General features: G+C 41.8%; 1 protein-coding gene across 1 annotated transcript in view; it reads right to left on the bottom strand.

The window, feature by feature from the left end:
• SPAG16 (sperm associated antigen 16) overlaps positions 1-17,019 on the bottom strand; it is a 273,745-nt gene that overhangs the window by 61,757 nt on the left and 194,969 nt on the right. The window contains 1 exon segment of the mRNA XM_066322434.1: positions 14,896-15,081. Within this exon segment, the coding sequence (XP_066178531.1) occupies positions 14,896-15,081 (186 nt within the window).

Raw genomic sequence — 17,019 nt, 5'->3', positions numbered from 1 at the left:
CACTGTATTTATTTTCCTGGCAGAGCTCTACTGTGTGTATTTAAGTAGAAGCTGTGTGTTTATTGAACGTGTGGAAACTTCCACTCCCAGACGGACACTGATCAGTGCACGAAGATGCAGCACTGAGTTAAAAATACTCTCAGACCAAAAGCACAAAGTTTTGAGGCCACCCCTGTTTGCTGTGGTGTTGGACACAGGCCTGATGCCAGCCGGGGAAACAATAAGAACCTTATTTTTTACTGTATTTCTGTATCAAGTGCACACAGATGGGGTTTTACAGAAGGAAGACTCTCTCCAGTGCCAGTGGTTGGTTAGAACTCTCTGGCACAAATAAAGAAAGAAAGAACTATAATCAATTACCTCTTGGTGTTTGATTGATTCCAATACTGCTCAAACTCAGGATCTATTTTGATAAACATTAACAATGCTAAATATGATTGACAATAGCTTTATATGTTTTTGTGAGTGAAAAGCCCAAGTTACTGATACAATAATATTCTACTGAGGCTTTCATTAGAAGGCGTGAAAACTTTGCCAATAATCTATCAACTTTTTTATCGGCTTGAGACATGAATAATGAATCTGCTCATTATTACACTGAAGATTCAGCCTCTTAATGTCTTGCATTTCTTTGAACAAATCCAGTGTTCTATGAGAAGTATTATTATTTGTATTATTTTCTGATTCCAGATGAAGGGGTTTTGATGTGAAGCTTTAATTTTTTTGAAGGAAAGATAAAACAGTAAGACATAAAATCTGTACTTAAGAATGATTTATGGTCTTTTTGTAAGATTGTAATATGTACTTCAGTCTCTTTTACTATGTAGGCTTGGCTGTAGCTCATCAAGGTAACTTTAAAATCTCACTGCTCAACACATGATTGTTGGCAGCACAGGGCACGTTTCAACTCATGGCAACAGCTGTTTCAAAAGCTCATTTTCCACCGAAATTTGGCTCCAAATCAATTTTGGTAACTTATTTCATCAACTTTAGTTCGAACAGAAGCCTGTTACTTACAGTCCAAATTTTTCAGAAGTGAGACACATGTTTATATGTTTCAAATTTGGATCATATTCATTTGACAAGGACTGTACTTCCCCAAAGATAGAGTTGGGTCAATAAAAATGACTTTGAAAGTCATGGGACAGAGGAAGATTTAGGCTTTTACCAAAATGTAGATCTTAAATGCCCTTTTGATCAGCTTGATCAAAACAGACCAAGTAAATTACAAGGTCTTGCTTGAAAATGTGTGTAACAGAGTGATGCCAGGGAATGATCTAAAGTAATCCTGGCTCAATTAGTAATTCTCACCCCAGCTGTCAGTCAGAAATGACACATTTGTTAACACTAGTCTAAGGGGAACGTTTTGGGCATTCCCAGAACACACCAGTGGGATTTGGTCCCACATTGGTACTGACCCCAAGCACGACACAGGAGCACCCACCCTACATTCTGTATTTCAAAATCCAGGTTTAGCTCTTTCCTCTGCCTCTGGAAAAGCAACACCCATGGATCAAACCATCCGTCTGTGGCTATGGCTGCTAACTTTCCCATCAAGCCTGTGTGCATGCAGAAAATCAATTCCATCAGCCAAAGGCACAGCTTTGTGCACCTCGGTGCTCCCAGTACTTGGAGCGACAGGATCTGAGGCAGTTCCCCTCCAGGGCCAGCTCTTGTATTTCATAATGATGGAATAAGTCAGGAGCTAGAACACAAACTCCTCCTCCTTGGAAATGCCTGTGTCTCCCTCTCAATATGCAGAAAGCAGAGCCACCTATCCCAGAATTCTAAACCTCAGTCCAGGAGCAAGGTACACTCAGGTTCAGAAAGGTACATGGTGACCCTTAAATTATTTTTTGTGGCTTGTATTGCAGTGCACCCCCACACCCAAACAGGTGTTTCCATATTAGGAGAAGAGTTTAATATGGAGTTTAACTCCTGGAACTTTTAAGGAAGAAGAACCAGAAACTTCCATGCTCTTCTCACTGTAACTGGTTCAGTGCCAGGACAAAAGCACCTGTTGGTATCTTCAGCTATGCCTCAAGAAATGTAGCTATTTTCTGCTGGGCAGCATGTAAAAAACCCCTCCCAAATCCTTGAGTATTTAAGAGAGAGCACAAAGATTCTCAGGGCTTTTTGGGGTGTATTAGCAGGTGCAAGGGACCTCCCTGCACTGTGCACGGCTTTTATTCTTTTGTGCTGTATAGTTTGTTATTTTCGCCTTAATTAAAACCTTTTGCTTTTTCAAAACACACCCAATCAGCCATCTCACTAATCATTATTATTAAGCCATTTCTGGGAGGTTCCAGGTCAACCTTCAGAGTTTGATACCCCTTTGTGGGGCTCATAACACACTGGCCTAACGCAGCCTGTACCACTCTTACCCTTGCTCAGCACTTCCAGCAAAACAAGTTCCCTCAGGGAATTTTTTTGTGTTGGACAGGTGAAGAGAGAAGCATCAGAAATCATTTCTTGAAAAGCAGAGTCTTGTTTCATGAAATGAGTCTCTCCTCCCCTCTCCAGGCTAAAGGATACGAGCTAATCAGACTTCATTAACAAGCTCGGGCCAGGCAATAATGAAATAGCTGTAACCCATTTCAGAAGACACTAAGCAGTGCAGGACAAGGAGTGTGTGTGCTGCTCAGCAGTTCTGCCCCTGAATAAGCACAGCCTCTCCCCTGGGACAGTGCCTTCTCCTCGATTACCACAACAGCTGACATCAGAGCTGAGCTCATGGCCTGCTCCACTCGCTGTTTGAAGCCACCATGATCTGATTATTTGTGTCTTCTTTTTTGTTTTGGTGGGGTTTTTTTGTTACAAAAAGTTTACCTCTAAAACTACTGCCTTTCAGGCTAGCCCTAAACAAGTAAATGCAGATGTCTCAATCCCTCCTTGCTTTTGAAAGACAACAGCACACATCTGTTTTGACGGATCACTGTCAAGTGATTTCATTTTTTGTTATGTGAGAACTATTTGAACAGGTTATTTTACAGTTTTAAGCTTCTGCTGTTCAAATAAAATATTGTGGAGAAGATGAGCCATCTGCACTCCACGTTTAGATCCCTTTTATGATGCATTCCAACCACCCTGAAGCATTTGTTATTTCTTTCATTCTCTTGCTTGTCATCATTTATTTCACTCTTCTACACGATCACGTTAATAAAGAAAGAATATGGCATTATATGCACAACTACTGACTGGTGAGTCATAACACAGGAAATAACAAATGTGACAATGAAAAACAAAATTTGAAATATATTTACACCAGAAGACCAAATAAACTTATTACATTATGCTGGAACACACATTTTCTTTGTGAGGCTGATCTGATCTATTTCTTCTGAAAACTCACAGGCAACGTAAGAAATTATTTTGTTTTTTATAAAAACTTAAGTCTGTAACAGTGGATAAGAGCAGACCTTTTAAAACTGCCACTCCTGTAACACTAAAGCCTAAAACACCTCGCCAAAGCCTACTACACCCATTCCATAAAGGTCTATCATATCATAGAATATCATACAATATCACAGAATATCATATCATATTCTCCATAAATTTACATATTCAGGATGACCTTTCCAAACTGCCTGCACAATGCAGAGTCTGAGATTCCTACAGCTGTTGGGTGCCCAAATAATGGGATTTTCCCACATGCCAGTGTGGCTGCACCGAGATACTTTCAATAAACCCCTCGGGCTCTCTGAAAGATGCAGCTCTGGGTGTATTAAATGCAGGGTTGGGGTGGAGCAGCTGCTGAGGGAGAACACTGTTCTGTGCTGTCACCAGACCCAGGGAGCAGCAGATGAGGAGAACAAGAAGTGGCTCTGGGGCTTCTCTTTGCCAGGAGTTGCATTAAATTGTGTGATGGATGACCCAGGTCTGCACCAGCACAAAATTCTTGCCTTTTGTCAAAAAAACCCCAAAACTCCACCACTGCTGGGAAACTAAAAATGAAAGGGAAAAACTGAAACAAGAAATATACAGGAGGCCAGCAGAATAAATCTAGAAAACTCAACTATGTCCCCACAGTTGCCATAAAACTGACTCAAATCAGCTTTCAGCCCCCAGAAAACAAACAAAATCCAAACCTAGCAAACTCCCTGCACCCCCAAAAAACCACCATCATTTTACCTCAGGATCCATTTGCTGGTTTAGCTTATAGCGATCAAAGCAGTACTGACACTTCATAATTTCATTACCTCTTAAATTTTATTAATTTTTAATTTTATTTTTAATATATTGCTTTTATGTTTAATCCCAACCCATGTGCAGAAAAAGCACTGTGACTCTTGTTGGATGTTATTTTCCTCCACATTTTAAATTTACTGAAACTTCTTTAGACCTAATAAACAAGCAAATTCTTTTTGAAAACAGTACAACGAGTCTAAGATGCAATAAATATAAGCACTTCAATATTTAAGTGAGGAAAATGAATTTCAGTGTGCTTTCAAATTGGTTTTCTTCAGCGCAGAGTTTCTTTCTTTGTCCAAATAAAATGGATTTGAGAGGGTGGCAGCTTAAAGGAGTTATGCAGCACTATCCAATGGCTTTGTGAATTTGGGATGGAATTATGAATAATGGATTTGCTGTGCTCTTAGACATGGAGTCACAAGAAAAACAGTGTCATTGGAGGCTCTCTAACAAGCATCTAGTGGAGTGAAGAATGAAGAGCCTGGTCCACCCACTGAAGCTACAGGTGCAGGAATGTTTGTTCAGATCAGTAAAAGGCTGGATTTCCCTTTGCCATCAGCTGGAGGAAGGAAAAGATTAACTGGAAACACAAGCACAAAATACAAGAGTAGTGATTTAGTCTCCTCCTTTCCTGGATGTGAACAATTTGATTTACATTCCTTTCTGTTCCAACTATCCCTGTTAACAGCACGATTTTATATCAATATAATTACACCTCTCTAATCCCAGTGCACACCCAAAATAAGTGTCACTGAGAGAGAAGCGTATCCACCGCTCTCCAGGGAAAGAGATGCCTTTCAAGTCACTACTAAAATCCTCAGCTGGACATAGCAAAGCTCAGTTTACAACTGTTGAAGGTGCTGAATATGTAATCAAAGTACTGTCAAACCCTGACTGACAACCTGATATGGATCACTTAATGGCTGACACACTCAGAATTAGGTTTTCATCAACCCACAGTGCCAGCTGCTAACTTCACACCTAGAATTGCAGTGTCCCCAAACCCTAATTTCAATCTGAACCTTCCAAAGTCAGCTAACATCTGTATTACTAGGAAACAAACCCTGATATTAAAAAAAAAAAAAAAAACCAACAACCAAACAAACCCAAAGAAGGGCTTTTAAAGGAGAAGAACATAACTGCAGATCACACACAGTATTTTTACTTTTTTCCTTGAATTTCAGAGCAGGACTGAGAGTCTGACTACAGCTATGTTCCCAGTGTGCAACAAACTTTATGCCACAGAAACACCCTGTGACCGTCTGCTCCGTATTAAATAATTCACAAATTTTGTTGACATTTTACTGCAGTCTCCATATTAGGATTCCATTATCTAGAATGTTTGTGCTGGTGACAGAAATATGCTTGAAAGAGACACTAAAGTATAAAGAAATTCATTGGGTTTGCATCAAGTGGATAATTCCAATACATATTTAATAGGTTTCTCACAGACACACATGCCTTTGCAGGCTCCGAGTTCAGTAAATAGATGCATAAAAATTGTCTTGCAGATGGTGAATTGATTCCTAGCTGGGAAAGATATTGGTCAGCCTAGAACAAGATTTTTGTGTGATGATGTGTCTCAATTCATATCAGAAAACCTACAAATATTGAAGTGCAGAAGGGTAATTGCCAACATTTTTATTTGCTTCATCCTGATCTTCACCTCCATCACGGCAAAATCCTCCTTATTTTCCTGGGAAGTGTCAGAGTGGTCATATCTGCTGTATCCACAGGCTCAACCACTTGGATCACAAGGGAACAGACCTTACAGCTCTCAGTCTGCTTGAGGATTTGGAGCTCTGTCTCCAAGAATAACCCACAAGGGCACAAAAGAAATTGGGTTACCTCTATGAGGTCCAACCACTTAGGGAAGTGTAAAGAGCGAGGACAGAAATGAGCCCAAATTTTTTGAGATCACTATTTGGGCTGGAAACAGTATTTATTTACATTTTAAGGAAGTACAAACACAATTCAGAGTCTTCCAACAACAATTAAAGACCCAGGGCACTTTCTTTGCATGCAGGATTAATGGTTAAAGGACTAAGATGGGACTTGTGTTCATTTTCCAGCTGAGGCTAATCAAAGATGAATAGTTTGTTCTAACAGGATGCACAACTAGAGTTCTAGCACTTAGAAGAGAAAACAATCTTGTCTAACATCTGAACCCTTAAAAGAAAACAATAAAAAGGAAGAAAAATAAACCCCAAAACTATCACACACAGACATACATGTCTGAAGACTGCCTGGAGCCAGAGGACAAGAACTCAGAGAAATTACAAGAGGAATTTACGTGTATTAAGGCATCCACTACAGCAGACTTTTACTTTGAAATCAAATGACCACCACATCTAATTTCAAACCCAGAGACAGCAGCAGCCAAAACTAGATCACATTCAGGTGGATATGCAGACAAGCCTGTCAGAGTATTGCTGCTTATGAGTAGTAAGATGTATTCCTCTTCTTTTTAGTCCACTGGGAGACAAGCAGGGAAATAACCTCCAATTCCCTGTGCTGCAGCACACGGGGATTTTGGGTGACAGTGCCCCACCTGATTGTGGATCACAGACTGTGTGTAAAACTTCCACTAACTGACACTGACAGGAGATGGGAGTGATGGAGAGACATCATTTTAAAGAGCTGTTGTCCTCCCTGAGTTCTGCAATCATATCTGACAGTTTTCACTGCTCTAGGAATTACTCTGTTGGTACATTTAATTTCTGGTAAGTCAGTATTTCTAGGAAAACAGCTTAGGTAAAGAAGAGCCTGCCAGTAATGAGTGACTGGAACATGAGGGAGAAAGAAAACAACTGGATAATGAGCCTGGATATGGAGTGGAAAACTGTAACCTGACTTCAGTTGTGCTGAGTGCCTGCAGTGCTGATCCTCTGCATTTCAATTCTGAATGTAGGACAGTGGAAACACCCTGTCAAGATCTGGCTAACATTTTGCAGGTTATAATACCTGCACACTTGCAAATAAGACAAAGAATTCAACTAGCACATTGTCAAAGAGAGAAAAACAAACCAGCACCTGAGCTTCCTCCAGTGCACACAATCCCAGCACACTCAGCTTTTTTGAGCTGCCAGCTGCTCTGGTTAGGATTTGGTAGAAGGGAGCCTCAGTTTTACCTCCCTCATTCCTGCTGCTCCTGAAGCAGCTTCCAGGGAATCGAGGAGGTGTTTGGACAAGTGAGGGACACCAAGCACAAAGGTGTTCAGCTCCCAGGGGAGCACATTTCCTCACCAGCTCGAATAACGCTTCCTGCTGTCCGACAGGAGCCTCTCAGCCACCTACACATAATTCAGGATGTCTGACCTAAAAGGAGGAGAACTAGAACATAAAAAACCCCTAACAATTACATCTAGTGTGCTTTTTCCAAGCCAGACTGGATGCTGGAACAATGGAAGCAAGGAAACTTCTGATATCAGAAAACGATACACCCTTTTATGTAAATTAACATAGTGCAACTTTCTTAACTATCTTTTCATAAAAGAACTATGGCAGACTTCAGGGAAGCCTACTTTGAAATACCTGCAGACCTCAGACATGTTAGAAAGCAGGTCCATTTTCAGCTTCAGTTTTAAAAAAATAAAGTAGTAACTTGATTTTTCCCCCTCTCCATTAATCAAAAACTGCTGTGCAGTTCAAGACCAGTAGCAGAAATCAGACAGCAAAGCACTTACATTTCTGTGTATTCAGTGCTTTAGGAAAAAAAGTCAAGCTATTCTGAATTAAAAAGAAAAATTATCACTTTAACTACTAAGATCTTTAAATATGCCTCCTGTGCACAGGCTAAATTGCCACAGATGGTTCCAGTAAAAGCCAGAGAGAACACGGATTTATGGAGACCAGCAGCCAACAGCCACCAGTACAAATATTTCAGCAGAAGTTACACAACTCCTGTCATGTTCTACAGAGTAATTAATAATCACATAAACATCTATTTCTCATGGATCTATATTAATACTGAAAATCCAATACTGATTTTCTTTCTTCCCACCCAGTAGAAAGATTTGAAGACAACTAATCTCGACAGATTTTTAACGCCCCCAAGGAATGAAAAGTCAGAGTTTCAGTGATGGCTTCAGCTGTAATTCACCCTATGGCCTCGAGTAAAGCCCTTCACCTCTTTATTTCACCAGATGTGAATTATGGGGTGGCTTGCCCAGCTTAGGCATTCCCTGGGAATCAGCTAAGGTTTTTCTGGCCTTCGGGAGCTGCAAATATGTGACCATAATGAACATTTCTCATTACTGATGCATGTTGTCTTGTACTAAATCCACAATGTGATTTAAGTTTACAACATGGAGTTCAAGCTAAACTTCCTGCAAAGTTTTCTACTTAAAGCTTCATCTTATCCAGTATTATGAAAATTTAGTTATAGCTTCCCCTTAACTGAATAGCTCTGCTTTGAATAGAATTTTTTTCCTTGATAATTCACATTTTCAAATTGATTTTTTACAATTGGCTCTCTGGGAATTGCAACAACGAGATTTTGGACTTCCCTGATCCTGAAAAATGTGTTATGGAATTGCAGCATAATTATAAATTTGGGAGACTTGGGCATAGGCCTGGTTTTGATTTGAAGGATTAATAGCAGCTTGTCTCTCCAGTGCTCCTTGGAGGATTCCAAAGGGAATTCTCCTTTATCAAAATGGCAAGCATTTCCTGCTGTGCTGTCAGGAGACACATTACAAACTACCCAAAAATGGTTCTTCCACATTTCCTCTGAGTTCTTCTACCTGCCTTCTAATTTCCTGGAGGACATTTGTCTTCTCTGAAAATAGATTAGCTCCACTTTTACTGGAATCAATTAAACGTGGGATCTGGCCAGAAGAGCCTGTGGCTTGTGTCCCAGCCAGTCAGACAAGTGTCACTTCAAAAGGGGTATCTGGACAAGGACTGGCTACACACACTCACCCTCATCCTAACAGTCAAAATACAGCTCCAGTTTGAAACCAGAAAATCTCTGGGTTCGTTCAGAGGTGATTTTTCAGACTCCTGATATGGATGCATTTGGTGTGGTGAAAAACCCCTATAAATCTGCAAGTAAACATTCCATTTCAAAGCTGTCCATCTCTTAAGGGAAAAGGAAGAAAAAGAAACAAGAGTATGAGTGTCAAGGGCGGCAGGAGAAGCCAGGCTAAACCCTGATGGTACAAAGCAAAGAGTGTGACCAGTCCATTGGCAACTCCAGCTACCTTAAATCATCACTTCAGTGAAACTAGAGGGAAAAATAAAACCATCCCAGAGTATCACAGCAGTTTAAAATCAACTTAACCACGTCTTGCACTGCTCACACTCAAGGTGCCATCAGAGAACATAAAACACATCGAGTGCCATCACTGCATGGCATCATTCCAAGGAAAGCCATAGCTGACAAGGGGCTTCTAATTAAACAAAATTCCATCCCTGCCTGATTTCTTTAAATACTAACTCTAAATTTTCCAAAATTTAATGCTTCTTATGAGAAGATATGAAACTATAAACAGCAGTTACCAAGTGGAGAGAAGTCACAAGAGAATTTTAATAGAGGCTTCAGAGCAAAAGAAGAATTTATTTATATAAACTAGTAATTAATGTCAGATACATCTGACACTTGGACAAAAGAAGTGAAAATGTCTGGTCTCGTTGCAGAGAAGCAAAAGGTGTCAATAAATTTTTGTATATTTGGAAATAAGTAAAACAATATATTAACACCTGAGTAACAGGATACTATCCTGGAGGCTGTACAGGAGATTAATAATCACAGGATTATTAATAAAGCAGGAGAGTAATAATCACAATTAGCCACTTCTAAAATTTGCACCTGAACAAATGCACCAATAGACACTAGAAATGACTGAAGACTGAAAACACACGTTTTAAACACACGTTTTAAACACACATTTTAAAATTTTAAAATCAAATTCGATTATGGGAGAAATTTCCGTGAGTAGACAAAAATTGCCATGTTAATGGAAAAGGAAAACAAATGAGTGATGGATTGTGGAACAGCAACCAGAAATGGCTCCAGTTCACAAACACTTCCTCACCCTGGGAAGGACAGCACAATTGCATTTCTTGCTGGCCTAATTCCACATGTTTTGTACTACTGAAAGGAAGTAGAGAAAAATGGAGAACTGGTCTAATGAGTGCAGAATGGATCAACTGGAGAAAACCAATTCTGAGTATTCTGACTGCTGCAAACAATTTCTCAGGCTCAAAGCATAAATAACAACGTTTGCATTTAACGTTCCCTTTCGAGCATATGTCTGCAAAGCTAAACAACCGCCTGTGTTTACATGAGATATATGATGCTCAGTTGGATTTGCATATCAGAGATCAGGCTGTAAATCTCTGATGATATTTACCACTGGATAATTGAAATTAATCCTGCCAAAATGACTTTGACAGCGCTGAATTTACAGCCTGAGAAAACATCCCCGGAACCGCCTGCTGCGCTAGAAACGTAACTGGCTGTATATTTTCAGCCTGAGCTATGCTGCTGAATAAAATCCTGGCCACAAATTATAAACCTCTCCCTTCCTACTCCAGCTTCCTGTTTCCATAATCATTCGGAAGCGGGGATAATTTTGAAGGTAGCAGGTATGTCCCTGTTTTGCTGTTTTGGTTTGGTTTAAATTTTTCTAGCCATGGCAGGCACCTGAGTTACCTTTTGTTCCCTGCGCTCCCTGTCACAATGTTACATCATTTTCTTTTTCATTTCCTTTAAAAGCAACCAATTATCCCAGCAGGAAGCATCAGGAACTTCCAACAGAAGATCTCAGACTCCCTCAAGTCTTTCAGTAACTCAGATCATGGCTGTGTCTCAGCTTGTGCCTGTGTTTCCAGGGAAAAAGGAAGAGGCTTGGATTTTTGTTTCTTCACTTTCTGTTTTATTTCTCAAACTCAGCTTGCATCTTCGAACAGAAGTAAGTTGTCCAGAAGGACATGGTTTACTACAAAGCTACCTCACATTACCCTCCTGGTAGGAATGTCATTTGTGGCTTGATAAGTGATTGAAACTCTCAGTATACACAGAAGAAAAGCGTTTGTGAATAAAAAAAAAAAAAAAAAAAAAAAAAAAAAAACCAAAAACCCCAGCAGTAATTTCATGTTCTAAGAAAATAAAATTCAAGTATTTAGTAGCCAGAACTTCCTTATCATTGGCAAACAATTATGTAATGTATTAAAACTGCTGGAAACCTTTTCCTATTAAAGAGATGATGCATCTTGTATTCTTTGGTTTCCAATAATGTCTTTGATGATTGTTCAAATTGCACCTTGGATTTTGGTGCTAAAAGACAGCAAATAGCCTCCCCAGTTTCTTGACACCAAATTTACAACTATAGAGAATGATGCATATTTTCCAAAAGCAACAATTACAGAGAAGTGTGTTCTTAATGTATAAAAGAGGCTTTTTTGAGACTTGGAAATAAAAAGACAGCTGTCACCCACTACAGAAATGGATGTATTTTTATTTGTAGCATTTATTTAAAACATACCTCTTTCAGAGAGGTGGCAGTGATGACTCTGATATCCTTCTTGCTTCTCTTCCCCTACAATCTGCTGCTTTCCAGGCCCATTCAATTTGAAAGCAGGCATTCATCCAAATACATAATATTAAGCAAGAAAGACAGCTCTCATTCATAAAATCTTAATTCCTTGTTAGTGGAAAGAATAAACCCACTAGCTTAACCATGATCACTGATTATTATCCTCCCACAAGAATGTCGTCTTGGGCTCAGTCCCCTGCTCAGAGCCTGTGGCACCTGGAGAGGGAGAACGCTGATGGTGGTACCTGGATGAGCACCTGTTCTGTGGGGATGGGGAGAAAAATAACTTTCCAAGCATCATAAACCATGGAGGGCCTGCTCCATGTCCTGTTGTCACACAGCCCCAGGCAGGCTGAAGGAGGGCCCACATCCCTGTGGTGGAATGGAGGGCTCCAGACTGGTGGCACATTCCCAGGGGACACGCTGGGAACGGCTGGGATCAGTGCTGCACGCTGGGCCAGGCAGCTCAGCCAGCAGCACTGTGAGCCCAGACTCACTGCAGGCTCTTCTGCAGAGCACCTCCAGACCTAACAGCAGCAACTGAACAATCCAGTGGAAACCACCAGCTCATGGATCTGTCCACAGCCTTCCCTCCTTTCCAAATCGTGCCGTACATCCTGCACAGGCTCATCTTTCACTTGGATGAGCCAACATGGGCATAAGGCCCAGCTGCAGCTGAGTGTTCTGCAGAACCAGGATGGCTTAAGCTTGAAACAGCCACATCTTGCCACAAAACCCCTTGTAGAGAAATTCTTCAGCAGGGTGGCATTTCTGCACAGCCCTCCTTTCATACACCCCACAGAGCTCTACAAACTCACCTGAACCAACCACAGCAGATCTCACCTGGATATGAGGCAACAAACAGCACCCAGCACATGGCTTTTACTGGAAACACACCAAAACCCCAGCAGTGAGGACTCCCACAGGGCGTTTTCACTTTTTTCCATACTCTGAATACACCTTATTTTAATCAGACTACGTCACATTTTTATACCACTTCCTGCTTCCTGTAGCTACTGAGATTTTGCATTATTTTTTGGTGTTTCAATGATTCTGCATGGATAGTCAGCCTTTCACATCATGGCTGGGATGTTACCCTCTTATTTTCAGAAGCAAAGCACAGCTCAGATAGACTGGAGGCAGAAATGGGAGTTGGTGATGAGTGTGAGTGGGAGGCACCATGGGCTGGTGGTGAGGGTTTGCTTTGATTCCTCTGACTACAAAAGCTTCCTCAGTAGAGAAAGCATTTTCAACTGTCTAAACAAAACCTTGTCTATGCAAATTCAAACTCATTCTGACATAAAAACTAAAGCTATTGTTAGTATTATTTCTTAAAGGTCATGAATATGCCATAAAGGATGATTAAAGCATTAGGAATATACAACAGGTTAAGAAAAGAAGCAACAATACATTAGATTTTTGCTGTTGCCAATTCTAAGGAAAACACTGACCATTAATGCTTATTACTGATAATAATGGTAGAAGCATCATCTGTTCTCAGCACTACCTGGTCATTTCTCCTATAAAAGCCACCTCTCAGCTGGCTTGAACTTTGCCAAACCTTAAATAGTTTGGGTCTCTTTTTTTTTCCGAAATAATTTGGAATAATTCATGAAAGGATAGGTTAGTTATCCCATTTTGCAAACAATATTTTTAGTATCATTTAATGCTTCCTCAATTCATGGTTTGAAAGCAAGACTGGAAATCTGATCCTGACAGAGTTTTAATTAACTCTCAATGGAATCTGGATGAATTGCAACAGTTTGAGAAGTCTCCAGTAAGGGCTCGCTGCAACTGCAGTGGACTGGGAGGGATTTAGGAAAAATGAACAGAAGAAGAAATTTTCCCTTGAGTTTTCACTGAAGCTTCTTCCCCTGCAGTGGCCAACAATCATGAAGGAGTATTTTACCTCAATCACATGCAAAGGAAGAAAAAGACCGATAGGAAATGGAAAAATCCAGTAGGACTGGATAATAAAGAACTAGGGAAAAGGCCTGTAGAGTCAAAACTTCTCTGTGGCCTGACAAGATCCAGCTGGTAAAAATCAGACCTAGTACAGTAATTCAGGAGTCTAGTTTATAGAGAGATAGTTTGGAAAGAGATAAATCCATCCCATTTCTTTAAGGTGTTAGTTAATCAAAACTGAAGACAACTGGAGAGAGTTAAGGAACTAATAATTAATTGGTAAGCACAAATACACTGATATTCTAAAAACGCCTTCATAAAAATGCATTTGCCTGGATAATAAAGAAGGTATATGTTGATTTATTAATCAAGAGTCACCTTGCTGAAACACAGATAATGACTAAAATAAATTTCCACTTGGCTGACCTTAAACTGTGTTGTGTACTTCTGAGCTTGAAACAGTATATAGAAAACTTACTGAAAGTTTTATTCAGTTACTTGTTCAAATTACATATTGAAGTTCCATGGAGCTCTTAGCTTAAAAATACCCCAGCAATGAAGATTAATGGATGCCAAGTGAAAGCAAATACTTCCTTTTTGGCACCCTGTTAATTTAAGTCCTTCCTAGCTCCCTTTATCTAGTAAATCCCATCAGAGGCTGATTTTTCCAGCACTGCCTTTGATTTCCCTCTGCTCTCCGAATGAACTCCAGGAATTGATGTGGAGCTCTGTCCTGGGTTGTAGTTTAGGATGTGTTCTATCACCATCTTCAGTCCATGGCCCATCAATGCCTTGTGCATGACTCACAGATCACTCCCTCCGGGAGTTATCTCTCTTTAATGGGCCATCAAGGCTCTCTTCCATGACTCATCATCCCATTGGGAGACGCTCCGCCCATGGGGAGGAGCCAAGCATTCTCACCTGGATATAAGCTGGGATTTGGGACAGTAGAGGCAGCCCTCACCCACTGGATTCCCAGAGGATTGGAGCTATCAGACCTTTCTACGAGATCACTGCTTCAGGAAGACCACCTCATCTGGACTGCTTCCATCACCCTGATCAGGCTGTATTCTGACTCTGTCAGGTTTTTTTTGTATTATTGCATTTATTTTATTTTATTTTATTTTCCTTTTCTTCTCATTAAATTGCATTTCTGACTGTGAACCTCTCCCTTGGTTTGTTTTCAAACCCCAACAAGCTCGAACACAACGCCAGTCATTAATGAAGGCACCAATTAGTGACCCCAGAGCCCCCATACCTGTTGACATCCCAGATTTTGCTGGTGCCGTCCAGGGAGGCAGAGGCCACGAAGTCCCCGCAGGAGTGCCAGGAGCAGCCGCGCACGGCGCGCGAGTGGCCGCGCAGGGTCAGGATGCAGCTGCGCCTCGACAGGTCCCAGATCCGCACCGTGGTGTCGCCGCTCGAGGTCACCAGCTGCGTGCCACTGCTCGAGGAACAGAAACAGCTCTGAGCCGGGACAGAGGAATGTTCCAGCAAAATAATTTAACTCTGTTTAGAAAGACATGTTAAGTTGCAACTGTTGATTTTTACCGTAAGATTCACAGAATTCACAAAAACACTGGGTTGGAAGAGACCTCCAAGAACACCGAGTCCAACCCAGCCCCAACACCTCAACTAAACCGTGGCACATCTAGTCTTTGTTTAAACACACCCAGGGATGGTGATTCCACCACCTCTCCAGGCAGACCATTCCAGTACTTTATCACTCTTTCTGTGAAAAACTTTTCATAATATCCAACCTAAATTACCCTTGGTGCATCTTAAGGCTGTGTCCTCTCATTCTCTCAGTTGCTGCCTGGAGAAAGGGACCAACCCCACCTGAGCACAGCCAACTTTCAGGGAGTTGTATAGAGAGAGACAAGGTCACCCCTGAGTCTCCTTTTCTCCAGATAAACACCCCCAGCTCCCTCAGCCATTCCTCACAGGGTTTGTGTTCCCAGCCCCTCACCAGCCTCGTGGCCTCCTCTGGATGTGCTCAAGGGTCTCAACGTCCTTCCCAAACTGAGATCCCAGAGCTGGACACAGCACTCAGTGTCCTTCCTAAACTGAGACATCCAGAGCTGGACACAGCACCCAGTGTCCATCCTAAACTGAGACACCAGAGCTGGACACAGCACTCAGTGTCCATCCTAAACTGAGATCCCAGAGCTGGACACAGCACTCAGTGTCCATCCTAAACTGAGATCCCAGCGCTGGACACAGCACTCAGTGTCCTTTCCAAACTGAGATCCCAGAGCTGGACACAGCACTCAGTGTCCATCCTAAACTGAGATCCCAGAGCTAGACACAGCACTCAGTGTCCTTCCTAAACTGAGACACCCAGAGCTGGACACAGCACTCAGTGTCCATCCTAAACTGAGACACCCAGAGCTGGACACAGCACTCAGTGTCCTTCCTAAACTGAGACACCCAGAGCTGGACACAGCACTCAGTGTCCATCCTAAACTGAGACACCCAGAGCTGGACACAGCACTCAGTGTCCTTCCTAAACTGAGACACCCAGAGCTGGACACAGCACCCAGTGTCCATCCTAAACTGAGACACCAGAGCTGGACACAGCACTCAGTGTCCATCCTAAACTGAGACACCCAGAGCTGGACACAGCACTCAGTGTCCATCCTAAACTGAGATCCCAGAGCTGGACACAGCACTCAGTGTCCATCCTAAACTGAGATCCCAGAGCTGGACACAGCACTCAGTGTCCATCCTAAACTGAGATCCCAGAGCTGGACACAGCACTCAGTGTCCATCCTAAACTGAGACACCCAGAGCTGGACACAGCACTCAGTGTCCATCCTAAACTGAGACACCCAGAGCTGGACACAGCACTCAGTGTCCATCCTAAACTGAGATCCCAGAGCTAGACACAGCACTCAGTGTCCTTCCTAAACTGAGATCCCAGCGCTGGACACAGCACTCAGTGTCCATCCTAAACTGAGACACCCAGAGCTGGACACAGCACTCAGTGTCCATCCTAAACTGAGATCCCAGAGCTGGACACAGCACTCAGTGTCCATCCTAAACTGAGATCCCAGAGCTGGACACAGCACTCAGTGTCCTTTCCAAACTGAGATCCCAGAGCTGGACACAGCACTCGAGGTGTGGCCTCACCGGTGCATATAAACATAAAATACATAGGAACAAAAATGATCTTAGGAAACGTTCATATTTTCGCTCTGCAAAGTTATCTGCCATGTTATAGATGAAGTGGCCACGTATTGTTAGGCTATCAAAGGAAAGGCAGACAGGAAGTAACTGTCCCTTACAGGAAAGCAAATATGGCTTTCAAATACAATCCTGCATTTTGTAGCTTATTTATGGGTTCATCAGTAAAAGTATGTAAGCCCAGAGGACTGTTTTC

This window comes from Sylvia atricapilla, chromosome 7 (assembly GCF_009819655.1).
Source record: "Sylvia atricapilla isolate bSylAtr1 chromosome 7, bSylAtr1.pri, whole genome shotgun sequence".
Classification (NCBI taxonomy): domain Eukaryota; kingdom Metazoa; phylum Chordata; class Aves; order Passeriformes; family Sylviidae; genus Sylvia; species Sylvia atricapilla.
Note: the sequence above shows the minus strand (reverse complement) of the source record. Positions and strands in the feature narration are given on the sequence as shown.